The sequence below is a fragment of the Melanotaenia boesemani genome, chromosome 8, assembly GCF_017639745.1.
Source record: "Melanotaenia boesemani isolate fMelBoe1 chromosome 8, fMelBoe1.pri, whole genome shotgun sequence".
NCBI classification, from domain to species: Eukaryota; Metazoa; Chordata; class Actinopteri; order Atheriniformes; family Melanotaeniidae; genus Melanotaenia; species Melanotaenia boesemani.
Genome location: NC_055689.1, coordinates 13,797,960 through 13,822,917, shown reverse-complemented (window position 1 = coordinate 13,822,917; position 24,958 = coordinate 13,797,960). Strand labels below are relative to the sequence as shown.

Below are 24,958 nucleotides of genomic sequence, written 5' to 3'. Positions count from 1 at the left end.
TCAGGAGGCAAAGCAGATCTTTTCATGTGTTACAGATCCTGGTGTAGAGTCAAACAGCTGAGGGATTTTTAATTGATGAGGCAAATAACCTGCATTTCCTCACAGCTTGGTTTGGTCCAGTTTGGCCAACTTCTCTTTTAAAATGAAATCTGACCATACTAACTGAAAACAATGAAAATGAAATGATTTATGACACTAATAAGTCTTCAAAGCAGGCAGGAGCTCTGGGAGCTCATATTATGAACTGCTTTATTGGCCCTTTGTACCATTGTTGCTGCTTTAAACAAATGATTGCTTATGGAGACTTTGTAGAGAAATAATGACTTAAATTAGGTATTTTCCTTAAACTAATGCTATAATCTTACCTGCTCATTATTTTTTAAACATTTGCTTATAATAGGATAGAGCACAATGCAAATGTGATTAAACTGCACGTAAGTCTGCAGAAAATTTAAAACAAAATAAGAAAATGAGAAAACGACTACAAATGCAGTCTTTCGATCTTCTGGAGATGACATCAAAAGTTACGTAACTGTCATGTTGACATAGTGGTGTGTGTGGCAAGTGACCACCAGCAGAAGGCAGAAGAAAGACGCCCATTCACGTTTACACCAAACTCCCCAGGCTTAGTAAGGGTGTGTGTGTGTGTGTTCTGTACATCTGACAGCTTTTGAATTATGTGCTCCATTTGAAAGTAGGGGGGGGCGCACACACACACACACACACACACACACACACACACACAACCCTATGGTACATATGTTATCTGTCCAGGATCACAGAAACAGTAGTTGATTTACTGCACAGACACTTTACAAAGTCTGGCTCAAGCACTATCCAAATGTACGTTCCTGACTGCCACTGAGCTAAAAAAACAAAAAAACATTTGAACAAAGTAAAAAAAGAAAGTTGGAGTCAAAAAAAGATTGTTGAGATCAAGATTGCTGGTTCGTAAATAAACTCAGTCACCCCGAGGACATTTATATTTAACTACAAAAGAAAAAGACTGTGTGAAGCAGGGCTTTGTTTAGAAAGAAAAGGGGCAAGCGAAGCCCAAAGAAGAAAAAGATATCAAGGGAGGACACGTAAGAAAAGAAGGGTAAATGACAGGTTAAAGGTCAAAAGCCAAAGGAAATGTGGGGGATGAAAAAACAAACGGCAACATAATAAAACTTTGTATTCAAAGTGAAACCAGGAGACCCTGGAGCTTTTCTGCTTTCACCACAGAGATCATCTAAAGTTTTTATTTCAACATTCACTTCATGACACGTGCTTCCATGCAAACACTTGCAAAGCGTTAAACATCATAAAGGGGGAGGGGTTACAAATTTTTTCTTTTTCTTTCTTTTCCTTTGTTTTCTCTTTTCTTTTCTGGGGACATAATATTAAGCCATGCAAGTCTAAGTACACACGGCCAGTACAGTGAAACTCTGAATGGCTCATTAAATCAGTTTTGGTAAAGATGATAAGGAATCATAAGTATTGAGTGTTTAGAGTTGAGTGTAATTGGACAGGATGCATTTTATTGTAAATGTTGATAAAACTGTAGAAACAGCCTGTTATATGATTAATTTGGTTAGATCAATACATATTAGGAGCTTTTAGTTGAAGTCTTTATGTTTATTTGAATAAAAGAAAATGCCTCTCAGTTCAACACTGACTCACTGCTGTGTTTTGAGACTACGGTGAAGTTCATACATCAGGCTTTTGTTTCACACATAATGGGATACATTTGTTCTTTTATTTGGGGTTTTCCCTGTCTTTTAATTTGTTTATTCTGAACAAAATATCAAGAAACCAAACTCCACAGAAAGCTATGACGTTGCCCACTAAACATTATAACATATTTATTCCGTTGTGTTAAAACGCTGCAGATGCAGGTGTGGGTCTCTGCCAGGAGGCCTCAGGAGGCTGCGATCAAGCCCCCCCCACATGTTCACATGCTTTCATCTCCTCAGAGTTGGCTCCTTACAAATGTCCTGGCATCATTTTTTATTTTCCCCATAGGGCCAAATAGAATTTAATAAGCATGCTTACATGCAACCGAAGCTCTCAAAACTGGACTAACATGTTTGGATAATTAAATTAAATTACTGCATATTTATCTTTAGCTAGACTCAAATGGGCCTAGAAAGTGTCCATATTTTTGTTTCTTTCTGGAAAGACAGTGAAGTGTAAGTGCATATAAACTGGATTCCCAACATACCTTCACTGTTTCACATATTTTTCCGTTTCTTTTGTCAGATGAATAAACCAGCAGGAGCTGACAGAAAATCAACCTGTTAGGACTCAATGTGAAGGCTTCCCACACTGCGGCTCTGCTCTAATAAAATCCTGATTTTATACCTGCAGTATCAGTGTAAAAAAAAGTAACTTAAAGTCCTCATACAGTGAATTTGACTGGACTTAAATGTACTGAGAAAAAGTTAGAAGAGGCAGAAAACGTCTTGAACATTTTTCCTCACACCATCAACAGCAATGTGGGATCAGACTTATTTCTTTAAAAACCTAATTATCCTGTTGTGCTTGTATACTTAAGACAAGGACAGTGGTCCAATTAAACCATCATTAATCAAATTATATTTATAAAGCATTGTACAGCAACCCTAGTGCGGGACAGGGATAAAAAAACAAGAATGAAACCTAGTAAAACCCCTTATAAATTATGAATATCAGTTTGTTTGAACAAGTGACACCACTATCATGTGTCAAAGGCTGATCTGAAGAAATAGGTCTTCGGCCTGGACTTAAACACATCCATGATGGAGCGTAACTCCAGGGTTCCCGAGTTTCAGCCACTGTAAAGGCACCATCACCCCAGTGTTTGCACCTGGACTTTGGGACCAACTTGATAGATACAAAAGTGCAAATAGACATGCTTATTGTGGCTTTGTATCTCTATTTGTGTATCTCTGTGTCTTTATGGATGTTTAGTTCCATTTTATTGCATTTTGTGCCATCAAATTTAAAATGACATATTCTCCATAAAATGGTAAAGATTCTCAGTTTCACCATCTGATTTGTTCTTTATGTCCTGTAGGGGATAAAATGATAACTTCTGGAGTTTGCAAATCATTGCATTCTGTTTTAATTTACAACCTTTGAGGTTGTGAAATTTTTTTCCTGCATTTAAAGATTTTCTGTTCAGGTGGACACATTTGAGTGTATTAGTGGTACATAACACCTTCAGTTTCTAGGTAAACATTTGGTGCTGAGAGGAAATACTAGAAAGCAGAGAAGAAGTGAAGGATGAGAACAGAATGAACAGACAGAGAGGTAGATGATGGAGGTGGGGATGGAAAATAATAGAGCAGGGAGGAAACAGGAGGAAAGCTAAGAGATGAATGAGATGAGGAGGAAAAGGAGACAGGGGAGACAGCTAATGTGTAAACCAGACACTGGACTTCAGCATCTGGTTTGTTACTTCAAGCATCTCAGACAGACAGAGAAAAATACAGCCAAGGTACTGTCAGAACTAATCCTGTTATGGGGTGAGGATCGAGATGACACATAAATAAAAACCAGCTTATAGTGACACAAATCTGAGAAGAATGAGATGAAAATATGGAAAAGTTAAGAGTCCGAAATAAGTGAAATCACACTTCTGTCACACCCAAAGGAAAATACATTTTGCTGAATTGCCTTTCTGCAGCCAGAAGTTGGAAATTGCAAAATAACCAGACAGAAATAGCTCACTGTGGAAAGTTGAAAATAAGTTCTTGTATGAATCTGCACATATTTCACTTTGAACAGACTCCCACACTTTACTGCCAAAACATTCTTTTCATGAAAGCAGGGACCAGAGTTGGTGATAATCACCTTTCCTGTAAGACCGGTTAGAGTAGCAGATGCCTGCTGAGTGATTTTTGAGTAGAAATCCTGCCAAGTTTTCCCAAGAGCCCAGACACAGAGACTACAGAGAAACAAGGTCGAGGGTTTAAACATGACTCACGTCCTCCATTATGTCACTGCTTTACTCTTCTGTTGTCATCTCTGAATGTCCCTACTGGCTCAGTTTACAGATCGTCTTGGTTTGATGCAGATCATCTGCAGTGTGTCTTACATCCATGTGAAAGCTCTACTTATTCACAACTCTACTTCAGGATGAAAATGCTCCATTAATCTCTTATTTTTAAGGGATTATTAAAAGTCTTTATAAAGTGCACAGACAACTGACAAGCACCTATGGTATGAAATATTTTAGCAGTCATTTAATGCATCTCTCAAACAACACGGTGGTGCTTTTGATGTGCATTTAAGGGATGTGAATAAAAAATTAAAGTAAAACAGAAGATTTTTGCCTGTTTCGAAGTAGATACACATGAGGAAAAATGGAAACAACTTTGTGAATCTCATCTGACCTGGCAAAGATTAAAATGACGTAATTCACCAGCTGTTTCCACTCTGAGCCAGCAAACACACCAGATCGTTGTCTTCCAAGTACAAGTCCTATTACAAACAAGTCGAGACGCTCTTTAAAATCAAATGCAATGATCTGCAAATCTTCTAAGGCAATATTTTATTCCCTGTAGTTGGTAGAACACCTATGAAATGTTCAAAATAAAAATTTTACTATAAAGTGGTAAATATTTGTTCATCTTGAATTTTAAGTGTCTCCAAAAAGTGGGGTCAGGGTCATGTTGACGGCTGTATGACATCCTCTTTTATCTGAACACAAACCTAAACATCTGGGAGCTGAAATGAACAGTTGTTGGACCGTTGGAAGACAAACACTCCTGTTTTTGTCTTATACAGGATTGTAGGTGCAGAAACAACCCTGTTCATCATGCAGTGACACCTGAAGATCATGGGCATCCTAAACTAGTTTTCAGCTGTGCATAAATTCCTCCAGATCTCCTGAAGCTTCTGCTCATACTGTAGAGTAGCAAAAGATCTCACTTTCATTTGCAGGAACAGTTTTTTTTAATATATATATCAAACAAATAAAGACCAACTTAGTTGCTGTTAAATCAACAACTTGAACAACCTAAGATTGTTAGTTGTTTTCATTAAGGTTCAATTGTCAGCTGAAACTGAGGTGCTATTTGTAAATTTTAAGGTATTTTGAGGACAAACTGTTGTCTGCTCTGCAGTTTGTCTTTAATTTGTATTTTGCATAAAAATAATTGTTGTTGTTTTCTGAAACCTCTGTCACCCCCTTAAAAAATATGCTAAATGGTTTGGTCCACACCTGCACCCATTCATTCAACTGAGTTATGTGTAGTGATCCTACAGCCAGAGAAGGATGCATGAAAGGAAAATCCTGTTACCAAAAAAGGAAAGAAAGGGAGGGAGAAAAGAAGTGAAGAGATGCAGCTGCTTTCCCATTTCTTTAAGAAGCAAGGTGAGCAACACACACAGTTTGAGCTGATATCAGCAGCAGTTGTCTAAAATGAGGGCTGCTTTATTTAAAGACTACCTAGATAAATTATTATCAGAAATTCATCAGCATCAAAGCTTTTACTGCCAATTATCTAACACAGAGATTTAATGGACTTTGCTGTAAAAACAATTCAGCTTTGTATTGATATTTTAGTAATTTTCTAATGATCAACCATGACTGAAGAAATTACAGAAACATGGGCACTGTGTTTTTTTAAAATGGATTTAAATAACCAGGCAGCTCATGCGATGTTCTTACAGACCAGTGAAAACGTAAATAAGTACAAGGAACCATCACAGTAAAAAGGATGATAACTGAATGTATTGTAGTAAGAGCAATCTTTGAGCTGTCTGACCAGCAGAGTTTATGCTCTGATGGTGTTCTTTGGGAGGACCATGTCAGTGTTTCCAGGTGAAGCCTAAAAATGGCTGTAGATTTTGCACATGCGTAAGGTTGCCGTGAGGAGACTGACTCGTTTTTGAAAGATGTTACATGTAATTTTCTGCAGAGTAATGCTCTGCAGGCTCCATAGATACTCAGAAATACTTAACTCTACAAAATCTCATCCAGGAAAATCAGGGTTAGTAATTGTGATCACATTGTTTAACGTTAGCATTTAGCAACACATCTGCTGTCTGCAAACAGGCTAAAAGAATCTGTTTTATTTCTGCTCAGTGTGAGACTTAACCTTGTTTTGCTGCTTTTCAACTCTTTTTTTTTGCTTGTAAGTGCTGATAAGGTATGAGGGAAAATTAGGTCTCTGATATGATAATGCTGCAGACAACTAGACTTAGAAGAAAAGGTAATCTTTACAGTGCATTTGTTTGGCAGGAGCCATCAAAAACTTTCTTCCCAGCTTTCTGGGAGTGTTAATCAAAACAAATATAGTACAATCGTTTTCTCAGGATTTTTTTTGTGGGAGCCTAATTTTGTACAAAGTTAAAGCTTTGCGGGCTGCACGCCACCATAACATGCAAAGACACTTTGGATGACTTCTATAAAAAGAAAAATTTTAAAGTAGTTCTTTGATTTTAGACATCAGTGAGGACTGGTAAATGGCTGCATTAAGTGGAGTCCTTTCACAGAGCTCCCCACTTGAAGCAGATTAGGCAGGCAGGATGGACAAAACCCAAATCTCCCATTTTATTACAAGGAATTCAGTTCACGGTTAATCAGTTTAATCAAAGTAACAAACCCAGAAGGTGATCAAAAGAACTAAATACACAGAAAGGCAGGTTAATACAACCAAGGCAGATCAGGGTTTAGCAGAAATAATCATTTTAACCAACAGACTGAACATACAAGAAGTAAGCAAAGGAGAAAAAGACATGAACACAGACAAAGTACTGTGTAGAGCCGGCACTGGGAGATGGAAGCTTGATGAGTGGAGCTTAATGCTGATCAGGAGAAACCAGGAACAGGTTTGGGGAACCAGGTGCAGGTGAACTCAGGCAAGGAGATGCAGCAGGAGGGAGAATGTATGGAAAAGATAATAAGCATAAGAAAAAGTAACATAAAGCAGGATGCGGTCTGTCACATCTTTGTATATATATGTATATATATATGTATATATATTTATACATATACATATATATACATATATATATATATATATACATATATATATATATATATATATATATATATACATATACATATATATACACATATACATATATATATATATACATATACATATATATACACATATATATATATATATATATATATATATATATATATATATATATATATATATATATATATATATATATATAAGTGCTATATTATTCTTTTTAAAAAGAATATTCCAGCAAATGAATTGTGCTATATTAATAAATGGCCTTGTCTAAAAAGATGTAATTCCTTTAAGCTCCTGGTTATTCACTTTAAGGCAAGCCAACAGCAAAGCGCACATAATAACCTAATATCTGATTTTCCAAGAGATTCTCATGTGTTCAGAGGGATTTGGGGGAACAAGGATTTCTCTAAAATCTCCAAATTCACATCTTTTTGGATTTTAAACAAAAATGGATGTTGTTTAGAATAAAAAGTTCTTCCTCTGAAGTAAAAAAAAAAGAACTACTACTACAAAATTATTTTGTTCAGTCATGAATTCCTGGGAATTGTTCTCTTCTAATGCATTTTATAGTGTTTCAGCATCACTTTTAACATTAAAAAAAATAACATTCTGCATTTTTGGAAATTTGCATAATCATTAATAAAGACATGCTAATCTATTAATAAGCATTTGGACTTTTTACTTTAATCTACATATTCGTTGTCTTTAAAGTAAATGTTGTGTCCCTAGCTTAATGGAGAGAATGAACAGACATACTTGTGTAAAAATTTACAGATTTTTTTTATGGTCTCTTCACTCAAAATGATAAAGTGTGTGTGAAGCTGGAAAGGAAGTCCCCTGTGACTGGTTCCTAACTGCAGCACTTATGAAAGCATGGAACCCTCTGACTACATTCCCATCTCTTTTTCTGTCTCGTCATTTTCACACACTTTCTCTTTACCTTATTTAAACCCAGTTTCCAATGCGTTTATAAAGCCTTATTTTGGCAGATACAGTTCCTCCTCCTCTTCCTGCAGAATAAATTTCCAATGTGTGCTCCATTTTTCCAGGCATCTGCTGGACAGGACAGCTTAGTTACAGTCCAGCCCTGGTGGAGCAGCCTCACTTAATACCACTCACTGGAACAATCCATGTACTGTACCTTGAGGTGCACAGAGATCTGGCCACACTTCATGCTCAGCTGCTGACAGACCTCCACAGCCTGCTTTAAGGATACTGATGCGTTCTTACTGAAATTTGATGAGAAATGTCATGTTTTAATCATAATTCAAGAGCAATTTTTACTTAAAATTGTGAAAAACGCTTGAAACATGAGCCTCAAGGGTAGATAGGCTGGAGGGAAATATCACCTTTCACCAGTACTCAAGATGAAGCCGTTAAAATCCTTTTATTTAGGCCAAACATTTTGTTAATGGATAAAATGGGTCTCTGTTTGGTTTTTAGCTTTTTTTTTTTTTTTTTTTTAAAAACTGGACTACATTCGAGTCAGTTGGAATTTGAATAATAATTTAAAAAGTAAATGTATGAGCCACTGAAGCTACAATGGAAGACTTTTGCTCAGAGTCTTGATAAGTTCACTGGAGCTTGTGTGCCATCTAGTGGTCACCATGCATTACTGCAAAGTAGAACTTCGCTCATTCTCACATCCAGGCTAGAGTTTACATTTATTTACCAAATGGAATTAAGTTGTACTTCATTGGAGAGATTTGGTGAAGCTCGGAGGACACTGTTTTATTGTTGACGTTGCACAGTTAAAGCAGACTGGACTCTTCGTGTCGGCAACTTACTTCTCCCAGTCCCAGCGGTGCATATAGCCTTTATAATTTTTATTTTCAGAAGACAGCCATAGGCGTAATCACTAGTACATGTTATTAACCAAAAGCAGCAAACACACTCTGTGGCAACTCAGACACACACACACACACACACACACCGTCTCACTGCCTGCAGGCAGGTAACACGTACCGTGCTGATACTAGAAGTAAAACTGGACAAAAAGAATTTAAATGTTTCTGCTTGACGAAAATATTTTCCATAAAATGTATTCATGTTCTTACAATAAAATTTATCACGTTATAACGTGATAAGATTCTAATTTTTTATACTAATTTCTAAAATTATTATCTATTGTTTTATTAATAAATGAATGCACTGAAGCTCAGGGATACACAGGCCAATGTGAGAAAGGCCAAATCTTTGTTAAATTTAAAGCAATTTAATTAATGCAGACTTAATGGTATGATAACACAGCTAGTTTAATTTTAAGTCATTAAAAAACAGGATAATTTTTAAACAAACTTTTAGTTAAGCCAGACCTTAAACCTTATACTTTACCTGATAGGCTTCTGCCTTTGTGCACACAAACTGTGCTGATCAATGGAGAAGAAACATCAGTAAAATAGTTCCAGGACAATAGATTAGATAGATTTTCCATTTATTATTTACAGATATACTTTTATTTACAGTGACATGTGCATTATAGAACATATCTGACACATTATGGCTATTTAGGATCCATTTTTAACAGAATCACTGCAGTTATTTATTACATGAAAAAATATGTTTATTATTCAGAATGTTTGGATGAGATTTGAGTCACTTCACTTTATGCTGAAAGGACAGTAACCATTGTTTCAATGTGTGTGTGTGTGTGTGTGTCCAAATGTGTTATTTCTGTACGCTAATTTGCCGGATCTCATCTACTCGGTTGCGATGCAGCTGGAAGGCAGGCGTGACCCAGCGGCCACACGAACACTGGTCTCCACACCAGCTGAAGGAGCCCAGCTTGCAGCTGCACTTCGGACAGAGCAGCTACACACACACACACAGATACACGTCAACAAACAAATACAGACACATGGAAATCAGGATGAAAGAGAGAGCCACAACGGAAAGATGAAAAAAAAGGAATCAAGTAAATCATTAAGGAGATTTAATAAAAGCCCTGCAGCACCACTATGTGTAGTAGAAAAAACATCTAATTGCAACTCAAAACACCTGCATCATCTCATTTTTAAAAGCTTCACTATGATGATAATCTTATGTCAGACCTGGGTTTATCATCCTTTCTTATTGTTCTAACAAAATTATATATTTTTTTAAAAAGTCAAACATAATTTTTTATAAGAAAACGACACATAGCAAATTTGTAAAAATGTGTTTTTTGTTCCAGCACCAGTATAATACCTGTCCATTCATCACTCCAAGTAAGGCTTGTTCCATCCACTGCACTGGCTCAACAAAATATGAAGTACACTGGACATCTCCTAAATAAAAGAGATAAATGAACATTTCATATGGGCGCTAATGAGAAGCTACATTATGCTTGTTGTTTACTGAAGTCATCATTTTGTACCAAAGTAAAACTATAAGGAGTAACATGTACAAGTAGAATCATTGTTTTAATAAAAAGACAGAAAATATAAGATAAAGTGTAGTTCCATGTGATGGAAATAGAAAGGAAATATGTAAAATGGAAATCCTGTTTGGAGTTTTGAGGTGGCTTTAAAGTTATACTGGAACAGAGTTTGAACTTGTAAATGTTCCTTCAGAGATGTGTTTGATTTGCCCCTCATCCTAAAAATAATCCAACTTTGCACTAATAAATCTTTCAACCTGATCTCTGAAGGCAGTTTAGATAAAAGTGACACACGATCTGACTGAAAGTAAAAAATAAGACGTCCAATGACTGACAGAATGAGAATCCACATCGTGACTGCGTTCTCACCAGTAAGGTTGCTGGACTTCTTGTGACCGAAGGCTGAGGCTCCGTCTCCTACTGGATGAGCGAGGATACTGGAACCACGAAACAGAGTTCGTCTGAAGAGGAGAGGTCAGAGTTTAATAATGCAGCGTTATAAAACCCCAACTCCCAGAGATCCCAATCATGTAATCAGATTATTTAAACTTTTTTAATACACACAGCATTAAAAGTACTCTGTAATGTATGAGCCTCTTTATCTACCTCGTTTGTTTTAACTTTGCTGTTGTGAGTTGTATGAACTATAAAACGGATTATAGGTTGAATGAAGGTTAAATCAATTAAGAAAATCATCAAAATCTACCAAAGACAAATGCACTTTAAAGCATTTAGCTAATATCCACCATTCACCTGCACTTCCTGCACCTATAGGACGCCTCTGAGCAGCTGGAGTGGGCGGGGTCAATGGCAAAAATCTCCCTGGGAACCTGATGCAACTCTGCTCAAACACACACGGAAAAATAAGCAATTCGTAATAAATGGGAAACCACAAAAATAATGACCTGTCTAAAAAGTGTGTGTGCTTGGTTACCTGGGTATTTCTCTGCGATCTTGACCAGTCTGTATTGTTTGTACAAAGGACTGGATGTGTCCACCTCCCACTGCATGGCCTCATACAGGGACAACTGCTCCTCAAAACCACTGTTAACCCTGAAACACATCAACCACATGTCAGTATATCTTATTTCTGTGATTTTTCTTTCCAACCAGCATCATACACTGCTGCTCCTACCATGGGGAGAAGGAAGAGACCTGCAAGTGCTGATCTCTGAGAGGTTCCAGCTTTGTTTTATTACCTGAAATGAATACTGTTTTCTGTGAACATCACAATGTCCAGTTTAAACTTGTATTGTCTTGTTATGAATTATAGAACATTTGATTTTATATTTTTCCTCAGTAATAACAGTGGTAGCTTTTTCAAAAAAGTGTGAAAACACACTCCACACTGAGTTTTGTGGTCTCTCACAAATGCTCCACATGACCTGATATTTAGCAGCAAGTTCACTTCCACTAAATTCAATTACAAAAAGGACTCAGGTGACATTCGAGTTCACTTCAAAAGCTGTAGCTCGCATTTAATCAAGTATATCATGGTGGATTTCATACTGTCCTGTTACAGTCTTAGTTCACTTTCTTAACCTCGTGACATTTGCTTTTTGAATCATGTTAATATTAAGTGGAATTTCCACCTATTTTAACCAGTATGCTTAACAACTGGTATGATTCTCTTTTCATCGAGATCACTGTTTTGACTATTTTGGACAAAGAACTAAACTATAGCATCAAACTCATCAGTGCCTGATTTGCAGAGTTCAGATGTTAACTTTATTAAATAAATGTCAGGTAATGTTTTGTCGTGATGGCTCTACCATAAAATCCTGCAGCACCACTCTGTGTACAGAGGCCCCCTCCTTCAACTGAGAGGTTTTATACGGATGCAATATTAAATAATCTGGTCCTTATCAGGTTTTAAAATAAAGTAAATACTACTTCATATGAACAACAACAAAATGCATATTTATACTGTGTTAATAAATTTGAACAAAACTAAGCCAAAATGCAGAGAGTACATGTCATCACCTTTAGCAGCAACAGCTGTTTATGACTGATGACTGAATGTTTTTTACTAGTGAATAATCTTTCTTTACTGTAAAATGATGGACCCCAATTTGTTTGGAAATTCAAACTCTTGCCTGATTAATTGTGAGTAAAAGCTGCTTCTATAAGATGGTTGCTGATGTCTTTCCTCCATGGCCAAAGATTAATCAGGTGTGTTATATTAGAACCATCTGGCTGCTACTTCTCCTGTGGATCCCTATAGAAGCAGAAAGGCTGGACTTTGTTTTTTTAAATGCTGCTTCTACAGTTTGGTTGAATTTAATAAATTAATAATCCCATGATGTCATGCATTGAGGTTTTATTTACCCAATACTAAGACGAAGAAAGCCCCAGATGACTGTAGATTTGACTCATAAAAGCTTAGTTCTGAAAGAGGGTGTGCTTTCTTTTTCCCCATGACTTCTTCCTGCAGCATCTTTCTGTCCAGTCATACCAGTTAAGTCCCAGAAATTCTTAACACCTAAGACAAGTCTAATTTCTAATATCAATGAATAAATCATATTTAAAAATAAGCTGAAGTAAAGTGACCCAAAGGATATTGCACATTAGTGAACACACATCTGAGAGGCGCAGTGTGGAAAAATCACATACTAACTCAAACACTTACTGTACATCTTGTTTGACACTCTTCAGTCTGTGGTAAGCCTCGTTAAAACTCAGCCTGTACTTCTTCATTAAATATGCAGTCACAATGGTGGCACTGCGACTTCGGCCAGCCTGACTGACACACATGTACAAGGAAAAAAAAAAAAAAGAAAGAAGGGTAGTATTAATACAGAGGTAGTTACAGAAGCTGATTCAGAATATTAAACTTAATGATGAGCAAAAAAGACTAATCAATAAATCAATAAAATCAGGTAAAAATAATCCCACCATTGACTGCCTGAGCCTTACCAATGAACAAGTGCGGCCCCGCCCGCTGTCACCGCCCCGTCAATGAACGTGGAGCAATCGTCCATGTGACTGAGGAGGTCAGCTGTCACCTCATCGAAGACATTGATCCACTTCCTGGAAAGGTCTCCATCAGCAGGAAGCTGTGGGCTGGGGTCCACAGAGTCCACAGAGAGGATATGAGTGACAGATGAAGCGACCAATGCCTGGCTGTCGTTCAGGTCGGCCGCAGTGCCGATGTACACACCAGGTTCTACAAGCAGCATGACTGGAGACACACACACACACACCCGGAGCTGAAAATCATCTCTTCTTTTATGAAACAAGCATGGAATTAAGTTTAAAAGACATTTTTTTTTTCTCTGAAATGTTTCTTAAATTCTTTCAATAAGATAACAATCACATTCTTCATTTACATATAGGTGGCTTTTTATTTTTTAATAAATCTATTGAGTGTGATTATGGATGTTAGATGGTATTTGACCATTTTGACCTTATCTGCATGTCCTGGCCCTTTTTTTTATCAAACAATATTAATAACATGCTGATAATATTGTGCCTCCCTGTGGTGTAATATTTTAGTTTTATTTATGTACTGTATTTTAAAGTTGCACAGCATTAGGGTTGCAAAAAGAAGGAAAATTTCCGGTAAATTTCCAATAGATTTCCAGAAACATTCGATGGGAAGTTATGCTGGGGAATTTTGGAAATATATGTTTTGACCACTTAACAATATGCTGCTGATTTTTGTAGCATTTTTTTCGTATGTCTTTGCACAATATTTACACACATACAAAGACTTTCCTTCAATGTTAGTTTGCGTGAAATGCCTCCACACATCGGATGGCAAACATGGCATTTTTCAGTAAAATAAGATAACAAAAAAGCTTTTACAAACACTTATGCAACAGCATGAACAGATATATAGTTAACTGGAATTTTCTTCAAAATATTTTACAATTGATGTATAAAATAAATTTACGCCATAATATTATGAAAACTGACTTGACTTTATGTAGTTGCAAGCTTGAATGTGGCCTCACTACTCCAGGGTAGAAGAAATCACCAGTTCATGTGATGGAGGAGCACAGTGCATGTAGGGAGTGTGGCTTCAAAAACCCTGCACTAAACACTGTGTGCATGTGATTGAATGACATAGATATTCTACTGTGCTCGCATTGTTTATTTATTTGCTTGTTAAATTAATTATAGAAATCAATTTCGACTTTTCCTTACCGCAGTGAACAAATGACAGGCTTTCCGTAAAACTGAAATTCTCATAAAGTAGGTAAAACAATATTTTCAATAAACTGTTGTGTCTCAAAAGAAAAGCAGAATTCTGACGTAAACAGAGAGAAATAACACATATTTTTTTGTTTTTATACAGGGTGCCAAATCTTTTGGATTGCTTCACATTTTAATGGAAACGTAATAATTTAAGAGAAAAAAATCTTATATTTTCCAGTCACTTTTAAACTAAGTGACCCAGTCACTTCAAACCAGAGCTGAAATGAAGCAGATGATCATCCAAACAAGACACACATCTTCCTGATTTACCTCTCGTCATATTTCATTTGACTATTTCATATTAAAATAATCAATAATCGCTATTGGAGGCCTATTTTCTTCAACTGCTTATAAACTATATGACCCAGTCACTTCAAACCAGAGATGAATTCCTCGACGCAGGTATTGAACACTACTGAACCTCACCAGAGTGGATCACTGTAAAACAGTTTTTTTTTTTTTTTTTTTTTGCATTTGGTCTAATGTCCTTGTAGAAACAGTAGACAGCCTTGCACTAATGAAGGTTATATTTTGTAGGTGTACATAAAAATGGAAAATTTTTTTCCACTGTCTCAACTTCAAATGCTGGTAGCCTATTTGAAAGCTAGAGTGCAGCATGGATTCTTTTTTAAATAATTCCTCATACAGTATATCAGTCCAGGGAGCACGCAGTTTTTCCTCTCCGTGTCTGGGTCTTATTTTCTTTCACTGTTTCCTTTTTGTTTGTTTTTTTTACAACTTTTGGCCTTACTTTGCCACTCTGCAGGACAAAATTATTTTATATATATATATATATATATATATATATATATATATATATATATATATATATATATATATATATATATATACATATTAGGGCTGTCAAATAATTAACATTTTAATCATGATTAATCAGAGCTTTCAAATTAATCAAAAATTCAAATTATTTCAAAATGATTACCATTTGCAAGTTTTTATATGCCTGATATTTGCTGGTTTTTACTGTATTGTATCAACAGAACAAGCCGATGCTACAAATATTTACTGTTAACTGACCTTCTCTTGGGTAAATGTCTGATGTCCAAGGGTCAGTAAATGTAGCATATAATGTACTTCTACATGCCGTTCTAAAACATCTCTACCATGTTCTAGATCATAATTCTGAATATATATTTTCTCATCTCACCAAACGTCTCCATGGTGATTTTTTCTGTCCTAAAAGCAGCAGATGTGACGACTGAAGTGAAACAGCCAACAATAATGAAAAACTCTGATCAAACTGATGATCTGGATAAAAACACATTTTTCCTTTTATCACTGAAGTGTTGGTGCAGCAGTTATAAAAGTCCTACAGCAGCATCACAGGCTTAGTCTTTAATTAATTTGCAAAACTCTCAAAAAAAAAAAAAAAAAAAAATTCTCACATTGTCATTATGGGGTATTGTGTGTAGAATTTTGAGGACAAAATGAACTTATTCCATTTTGGAATAAGGCTGTAACATAACTAAATGTGGAAAAAGTGAAGCACTGTGAATACTTTCCGGATGCACTGTAGGCTAGACCCTAAACGTTACTGCCTAACCACCTTCAGATGTAAGTCACTTTGCAGAAAGGCATCTGCTAAAATAACAGAATAGAAGACAGTGACTCACTGATCCACACCGCCAGGATGATCTACAGCAGGGACATCGGAATGTCTTTCGGACTGGTGAAATGTGGCCGAATGTTTACAAATTGAGAGAAGGTAGTCCATACAGAGGGCATTTAACTCCCAGAGGGCAGAATAACAGATGTTGAGGAGAGCTACAAGTACCTTGGCATACCACAAGCCAATGGGAACCATGAAGACGCCACAAGGAAAGCTGCCACATGTCTGCAACGAGTAAGGCAAGTCCTGAGAAGTCAGCTCAATGGCAAGAACAAGATCGGGGCTATTAACAGCTATGCCCTGCCAGTGATCAGACACCCTGGTGGGGTAATAATTTGGCCAAAGGAGGAAGTTCAGACCACAGATATGAAAACACAAGAGCTGTTCACCGTGCATGAAGTTCCACCCCAAATCCAATGTCCAGAGGCTATACACCAAGCACAAAGAGGGAGGCTGAGGATCAGTGAGCATCATGGCTACTATCCAAGATGAAACATCTAAGCTCCATGAATACATCAGGAAGATGGCCCCAAGGGATGAAGCACCGAGTGAAAGCCTCAGGCAACCTGGAGGAGAATAAAATGGAGGAACCATCATGGGAGGACAAGCATGGGATGTACCACCAACAGCTAGCTGAAGTGGCGGATATGAACAAGTCCTACCGATGGCTAGAGAGGGCTGGACTGAAGGACAGTAAAGAGGCGCTAATCATGGCAGCACAGGAGCAAGCCTTGAGTACCAGGCCTATCCAGGCCCATATCTACCACACCAGGCAGGACTCCAGGTACAGGCTGTGCAAAGAGGCCCCTGAAACAATTCAGCACCTCACGGCAGGGTGTAAGATACTTGCAGGCAAAGAATACATGGAACTCCATGTACAGAAACATCTGTGCAGAATATGGACTGGAGACCCCTAGGTCACAATGGGAAACACCTCCCAAGGCGGTGGAGAATGAGAAGACTAAGATCCTGTGGGAGGCGGACAAAATGACGGTGGCCAACCAACTGGTATTGTGATCGTGGATAAGCAGCAAAGGAAAGCCGAGGTGATCAATGTAGCCATCCCTAATGATAGAAATATCAGGAAAAAGAAACACAAGAAACTGGAAAAATACCAAGAACTCAAGGAAGACCTGGAGAAAGTCTGGAAAGTGAAGGCAACAGTAATACCAGTGGTCATTAGAGCACTGGGGGACGTGTCTACCACACTGGAGAAGTGGCTCCAACAGATACCTGGAGAAACATCAGACATGTCCATCCAGAAGAGTTTAGTCTAAGTAACAACTAAGATGCTGCATAGGACCCTCAACCTTCCAGGACTCTGGTAGAGGACCTGAGCTGGAGTGGCATTACAATTACAAACAATCCAATTGTAACTGTTATAGCAAAGGCAATCTGATGTGCAAACACGGACGGCATCCACAAAATCCCTATAGAAAATGAAAATGCAACTTAAGTACAAAAGACGGGTTTTATTGGTTGAATGTCTTATACATTACATACATAAAACAGTGCTGGAATCAATTTGATGTGTGACACATATATTATGTTGAAATACTATATTTTAAGAATGAGAATAAGAATGCAGTTGTCCAACAGGATTTATTGATTATTTTCACAAAGTTATTAATATAAAATATAACAAGGATTCAAAGAGGACAGGAGGACTTCTTTTGTGTTCTTGGAAAATTACAGCTAGAAATTACTCAATAAATAGACTCCCAACATATTAACACAAAATATCACAAAAAAATGAACAAAATCAGGAATACGTGTGTCTTGTTGGGATGGTCATCTGCTTCAGTTCAGCTGTGGTTTGAAGTGACTGGGTCACTCGGTTTAGAAGTTATTGAATTTTTTTTTTTTTTCTTAAGAAATTATTATGTTTCCATTTAAATGTGAAACAACTCAAAAGATTTGGCACCCGGTATAAAAACAAAAAAATATGTGTTATTTCTCTGTTACCGTCATAATCCTGCTTTTCTTTCGAGACACTGGGTCATATGGACAGTTTATTGAAAATATTGTTCCACCTACTTTATGAGAATTTCCGTTTTACGGAAAGCCTGTCATTTGTTGATGGTCCTTAAAAGAGACGCTGGTAGCTCCAGTGCAAATATCTGTCGAATATCCACGCTAAAACTGATGTCACCGCGGTCTTTTACTTTACTTCTTTTAAGAAACACTTAGGTAAATGTAATAACTGCGAAACTCACTATCAATCTTAATAACGACCTGTAAATCTTATAGATTTTGAAGGATTACATAAACTCAACCAGTATATTGTTACTGTAAAACAAATGGCATGTCATTTTCAGTCAGTGAGAGGAAAATACCCACACTGACAGCCATGCAGTAAGTTCACACACTGTTAACTCACCTCGGTTGTTAACTTCAGGCTCTCCGTTGTTTCCGTCCTTCAGATTATATTCTTTTGAATCGTTTAAATTTTAGTTTATTATGAACAAATGAACGTGAAGTTGAGTAAAACAAAACACACTAAGAACTTAAAAAGGAAAATAAGCGGTTTGGTTCGTCCCTTAAATTGCGCGGATGGAAACACGTCAAAAGTTTTCAGTTCCGGGATCCATTGCTTTTATCAAATTATAATATGGACAATGTCGGATGCATTATGAAATATTCAAGTTTCTCCTTTTCTACGAATGTTGTGTTAAAACTAATATGATTCATTTTTAATACAATTCAACAAAATGAAATTGATTAAATGAAAAGCACAAATGCCAAAAGCTAAAGTTAGTGTGTGTGTGTGTGTGGGGGGGGGGGGGGGGGGGGGGGCTTGCTGCTTTTGGGTTGGGGTTCTGGGGGATTTTACTATCTGTAAAGCACCTTGAGTTGCTATTTTTATGTATGAAAGGTGCTATATAAATAAAGTTTGGTTTGATTTGATTTGATTTAATCTGTATGTCTTGTAGAGGGTGTGCAATGTTGTCCAGTATAAGCAACTTGAATTAAACATGGAGCTATAAGCATCAACAACTTTAAATTAAGAAAGGAAAATTGTTATGGTTATCAAAATGTACAGGAAAATATAATGTTGTATTTCTTTTAATATAAATTCTAAAATTTAAATTGGGAAGACAAAAATCCAAACACATCAGAGACTATAAAAGCATGAAATGTAAATACATTTGAAACAAACATGTCACAATATGTTCATTAACTAATCTGATAGTGTAATGTAACCAAATCCGCAAAGAGTAAATAAAAACTGGACATCCTTTCCCCATGAGAAAACTAAAACTTCCCCATGAAAATTTGTGCAACTATAAAGCTGAAACAAAACAATAGGAACAAGTGAGGACACAGAAGAAAAATACCAGGGAGGGTGAGGTAATGTGAGCCAGCAGACCATCAAAGTAATAACATCAGTGACAGCAAAACTAAATAAAGTAGACTACAAGGAGATCTACAGGTGTCCTGTTGACTCTAATGGCAGATACAGAGAGAAAGAACCACATTTTTAGTGACTTGTCTGACTTTGTGGGTTTTATTAAAAGGTTACATGAGCAAGTTGAAAGAATCTCTGTTCTTGTGTTTTTCATGTTTTCAATTGCCAGACTGTCTTTAAACACATGATGTATGTCTGGAGTCTCATGTTTTAACACCTACAAACTGTGTGTGGTGTTCTAAACTGCGCGCCAGGATGCGTCCCACAGTCTGTACATAGTCACAGTGTGGGGTGTTAATATGGTTTTACAGACTTCTTTAATCTGACCAATACAATGCCCTGCCATGACCACAAGCCTCCCTGAAGGCTCATTACAGGGCTGCCAAACATGTATAATTGACTGTTAGAAATGAAGCATATAAAAAAAGCAGAGCACACACACCAACACACAGTGAAGTCCAGCAGGTGAATGGGAAATGAGTGGGTGTGTTTGTGTGCGTTTAGTCTCTTGCAGTGACTCACTGGTCTTGTGTTATTGTTCTACCACATGGTCCAAAGAGCTGCTTTGTGCCAGATGTCAAAATACTTTTCACACTTTGAAATATCTACGTAGGTCATTGTAGAAACTGCCCAGCAGTAGAAACCCTGTCATGGTAGCTAGCATCCACAGCCAGCTAAATTGTTAAATTACCAACTTGTAACTATTCTATTCTATTCTATTCTATTTTATTCTGTTCTATTCTACAGTCATTTAGCAGATGCTTTTCTCCAAAGCGACTTACTTCTGAGAGTAAGAACAACACAAGCAAGAATTTACACATGATGGGACGTCATAATTAAGTGGTAGTCAGACTGCTTTGAGTCCACTTGGACCCAAGTGCTGTCATGTAGTGCTTTTTTTTCCCTTCTTCTTCTTTTTCTCCCCTCTCTATAATGGTCCTTTGTTTAAATACAAGATCACGATTTCATCACACAATATCATCTTCGGCACACAGCTTATTCAGTGCTGAGTTGTGCCAAAGAGCTGGATAAATCTTTCTAACTCATTTAGAGCGTAAGACAGCAGAATGTAACTCTTGAGAGGGACTGTAGCTCTGGATTAAGGAGTGAAGGTAGAAGTTGTTTGGGTTATTGTTTTGTAAGCCAGAAGCAGAGCTTTGAATTTGATGCATGCTGCAACTGGAAGCCAGTGAAGAGCGATTAGCAGCGGAGTGACATGAGCTCTTTTAGGCTGGTTGAAGACCAGACATGCTGCTGCGTTCTGAATCATCTGCAGAGGTTTAACTGAGCAGGCAGGCCTGCCAGTAAGGAATTGCAACAGTCGATGCGTGAAATGATCAGAGTCTGAACCAAGAGCTGTGCCCTGTGCTCAATCAGGTAAGGTGTGAGCCTCCTGATGTTGTAGAGAGCAAAACGGCAAGACCAGGCTACTGATGCAACATGGTCCTCAAAGGTCAGTTGGTTGTTTACCATGACACCAAGAAGACATAAGCACAAGCATGACAGAGTCAAGCTGCATGCTTATCTGTGGCGATAAGGACGGATTGACTGGACAGACAATAAGCTCGGTCTTGGACAGATTTAGTTGAAGGTGGCGATCCTTCATCCATGCGGAGATATCAGCAAGGCATGCAGATATTCGCATTGAGACATTGTGTCGTCAGGTGGGAAAGAAAGGAAAAGCTTAGTGTCATCTGCATATCAGTGGTAGGAGAAACCATGAGAGCTAATGACTGCACAGAGTGAGGAGGTGTATAGTGAAAAGAGAAGAGGGCCAAGCACCGAGCCCTGAGGCACCCCTGTTGTCAGTCCATGTAATCTAGACACTCCTCCATGCCAAGATACTCTGAAGGATCTTCCTGTGAGGAAGGGCATAAACAACAAGAGGATAGACCCTGAGATGCCAAGCACGAGAGTGTGGAGAACAGTATATGATGGTTGACAGTGTCAAAGGCAGTGTACAGGTCCAGCAGTATAAGGATTGAGGATTGACCAGCAGATCTAGCAAGCCATGGGGAATCAGTAACTGAAAAGAGAGCAGTTTCAGTAGAGTGGCCTTGCTTAGAGCCAGACTGATATGGATCAAACTGTGAGACCTGAATGAAGATGGCATGCTTCAGTAGTTTGGACATGTATGGAAGGAGTGAGATTGGCTGGTGGTTTTCAGTCTGGGCTGAGTGTGGGTTTCTTCAGCAGCAACGTAACCCGAGCTTGCTTGAAGGCAGAGGGAAAGACACCGGACTAGTGACTCTGTTAAGAGTTAGCAAGCACAATGAAAAAAAAACTACCCCAAACTTGAGTTATATCTGACCCAGGTAGACTGCAGTTCATCACCCCGGGTCTCTCCTTTTCCTGCCTCCTCTTCTCCTCATCCCCCTGCAGCCATCGTCCCCCGCAGCTGGTTCATATGATGCTGCTGCTGAAAAAGAAGCTCCCATAGCCACCAGCAATCACCTGTGTTAATATATTTGGCAGAATCTGCCTGAAGGACTTGTCTCTTTTAATCTCTATTTTTTTCCATGCCTCTTTTCATTCATTCATTCATTCATTTTTTGGGGGGTCGGGTTGCGGGGGCAGCTGCCTAAGAAGGGAAACCCAGACTTCCCTCTCCCCGGCCACATTCACCAGCTCGTCTGGGGGGATTCCGAGGCGTTCCCAGGCCAGCTGAGAGATGTAGTTGTTCCAGTGTGTCCTGGGTCTTCTCTAGGGCCTCCTCCTGGTGAAACATGCCCGGAACACCTCACCATGGAGGTGTCAAGGAGGCATCTTGACCAGTTGCTCGAACCACCTCATTTGGCTCCTCTCAATATGGAGGAGCAGCGACTGAGCCCCTCCCAGATCACCGAGCTTCTCACCCCAACTACCCTACCACGAGAGCCCGGCCACCCTCATTTCGGCCGCTTGTATTCGCGATCTCATTCTTTTCGGTCACTACACTCTTAGAAATAAGGGTTCCAGAAGGGTTCTCTGTGAAGCGGAGAGGCTCTGCCCAGAACCATTTGCGTCTGAAAATCCCTTTTTCATTGAAAGGGTTTCTCAAGGGTTCTACGAGGGTTCTCTTTAAGATTAAGGGTTCCTATAGAAACCCCTTTAATGTAGAAAACCCTTTTTGGGAGAAAAAGTTCTTAAAGGCCTAGTAAAAGTATAGGCATTAGGAGATCATCACCCTCAAAAAACAAAGTCTGAAATTTCATGTCTTGTCATAGACTAGTTAATGTATTGCATTTAGCAAAACAGTGTTCCGAGACTGGCTTTTGAATGCCAATCTCTATGATAGACAACTATGCTGACCAGTCAGGTGACGAGTTAAACCATGAGGCTGACTTCCAGCACTACTTTCTGAATAGAGCCAATCAGCAGCCACAGTGTAGATGACACGGGATGCACAATGAAGCCCGTCCAGCAGGACAGAACTTCATTGTTGCTTCTGCCAGTTAGCCTGTAATTTAGCTGCACTCTTAGCCCAGCTTTAATTTGAACATAAACCTTTTGGTATTGATTAATTATCATTTTAAAAAGTGTCTCATTAATAAAAAAAAAAAATTCTAATAGTTTTCTACATCGTGCAGTGTAATAATAATGATTAGCAAAGAAACTGAACATGTTAGTTGCTGTCAGAGGTGGCGGGGCTACTTTCAAACCTTAACATATCTGGACCACAAAGGCTCATGGGAAATGCAGATTCAGCTGAAATTAAACCTGTTTTGATTGCTGTGTTATAAATTTGAGTTCTGTGCTTTATTCCTGTGCTATGTTAACAATTAGACAATGTTAGAAAGTTCTGCCCTGTTTGAATTTTAAAGTTTCTACCATGAGTTAAACAGACAGTACAGGAAAAGAAATCTACTCCCAACCAGCAAATTATGTACATCTTCTTTAAAGACATTTCAAGTATAAAGAAAATGAGACAAGTGAACTAATGAGTTTGAGTAAAGTCTAATGGTCACCCATGTTGATAAAACTTGACATTTTAGTTTCAGCATTTCTAAAAACTAGAATGGTTTAAGGTAACAGGTTTCAATGCAAATTTCTAGAAAACTCAACTAATCCGGTATTAGATTGTGCTGACAGTTTCCAGGAAGTCAGTCATGGCAAGCACCATTTTTCTGGATGTTGATTGGTGAATGTTATGACATGTGTTCACACTGAAGTATGTGGTCTGGCATGAGCTTCACTGGGCGTTACCATGGTAACGTAGTGTATGCCTCACTACTTATTCCAATGGCATCTAAGCTCCAATCCACTACTTTCAACATAGAGGCACTCAGTTCAATCAAATCAGGGTAAGACAGGTGTACCACTGAGCCCTCTCACATCCAAAGGAATAATTGAATGAAACGATCAATTTAACTAGTAAGGGGCAAAAAAGAACCATTAAATTAAGTAAAAAAAGTCAAATAATCAAATGTGGGGTCCCTTTGCTTCAAACAAATCTATATTCATAGGTTTTTCTTCTAATGTAAAATAAATTTTGTATGGGATTAGGTTGAGTGGCATTTTTGTACTGGGAATCTATTCTGATATGATTTTTGGCATGCCGGCCTGGGAGATTGTTGCATAGTTGGTTGCCCTGTGGGAGCTGAGTATTGGTTTCCATATTGACACAACAGGTGTGACATGTTAGTGGCGATTACTATTCACTCGTGATCGCCTGTGCAGGAATTTAGATTAAGAGATGGGTTAAGTGTGATGACATCTGACACCTCAGGGAATCAAGGTAAGTTAAATCTTATTTTATCAAGCATGACTAGCAGGATTTCCATGGGGAAAGGTAGAATATCTTAATATTAACATCTGTTTTGTTTACGTATTTTTTTGCAGATGAATGATCAACTTTGGACAATATGTGCCAATGGAGGCTTGTGTTGCAGGAGTTAAAAGACAAGCTTCTTCAGTCTGTTGCACTATTACTTTGTGCCTATTCTCAGATTATTCTCTCTGGACCTTCCATTACTGTTGGTAGACAGCTAGATAATTCATCTGGTGTAGTAATTATGTCTTGTATGGATGCTACTGACTGACTTTTTTGTCTTTCCCATCTATGTCACCATTGTTGGAGATTATATTTATCCACCTGACGAGGACATCTTGGGGTGCCTGGGATGTCTGTCTGTAACATTGATTAATCCACTGGCCTATGCTCCCCTTTATTCCCCACAGGACCAACATAACCTCTCCTCAGAGAGAATGTCCTCATCTATCATCATGTAAAGATTTTTTGAATAAAAAAAGATTTGAATGCAGTTGAATGCTTTTTCAATCTCAACTATTTTGATAGACACAATATACAAAGTGTATGTTATTCAATAGTTGTGCCTGATATGTAGCATCAATTTTTTTTATAACCATTAAAAGGCAAGAGGGTTATTGGTGAAATCCTCATAAAAGATGTCTAT

At 37.9% G+C, this 24,958-nt stretch overlaps 1 protein-coding gene and 1 long non-coding RNA gene across 2 annotated transcripts; one reads left to right on the top strand and one right to left on the bottom strand.

The window, feature by feature from the left end:
* Positions 1-9,382: 9,382 nt before the first annotated feature.
* On the bottom strand, positions 9,383-18,700 carry dusp12 (dual specificity phosphatase 12). The gene is made up of 8 exons (XM_041991370.1): positions 18,534-18,700; positions 13,240-13,504; positions 12,953-13,066; positions 11,258-11,376; positions 11,077-11,164; positions 10,693-10,784; positions 10,152-10,231; positions 9,383-9,776 (listed from the first exon to the last, which is right to left on the bottom strand). The coding sequence occupies exons 2-8, from the start codon at positions 13,500-13,502 to the stop codon at positions 9,633-9,635; spliced, it is 900 nt and encodes a 299-aa protein (XP_041847304.1). The 5' UTR covers positions 13,503-13,504; positions 18,534-18,700; the 3' UTR covers positions 9,383-9,632.
* On the top strand, positions 10,245-21,596 carry LOC121643822. Its single transcript, XR_006011173.1, has 3 exons — positions 10,245-10,490; positions 19,732-19,734; positions 21,586-21,596. It is a non-coding gene; the product is annotated as an uncharacterized LOC121643822 (long non-coding RNA).
* The last annotated feature ends 3,362 nt before the right edge of the window (positions 21,597-24,958 follow it).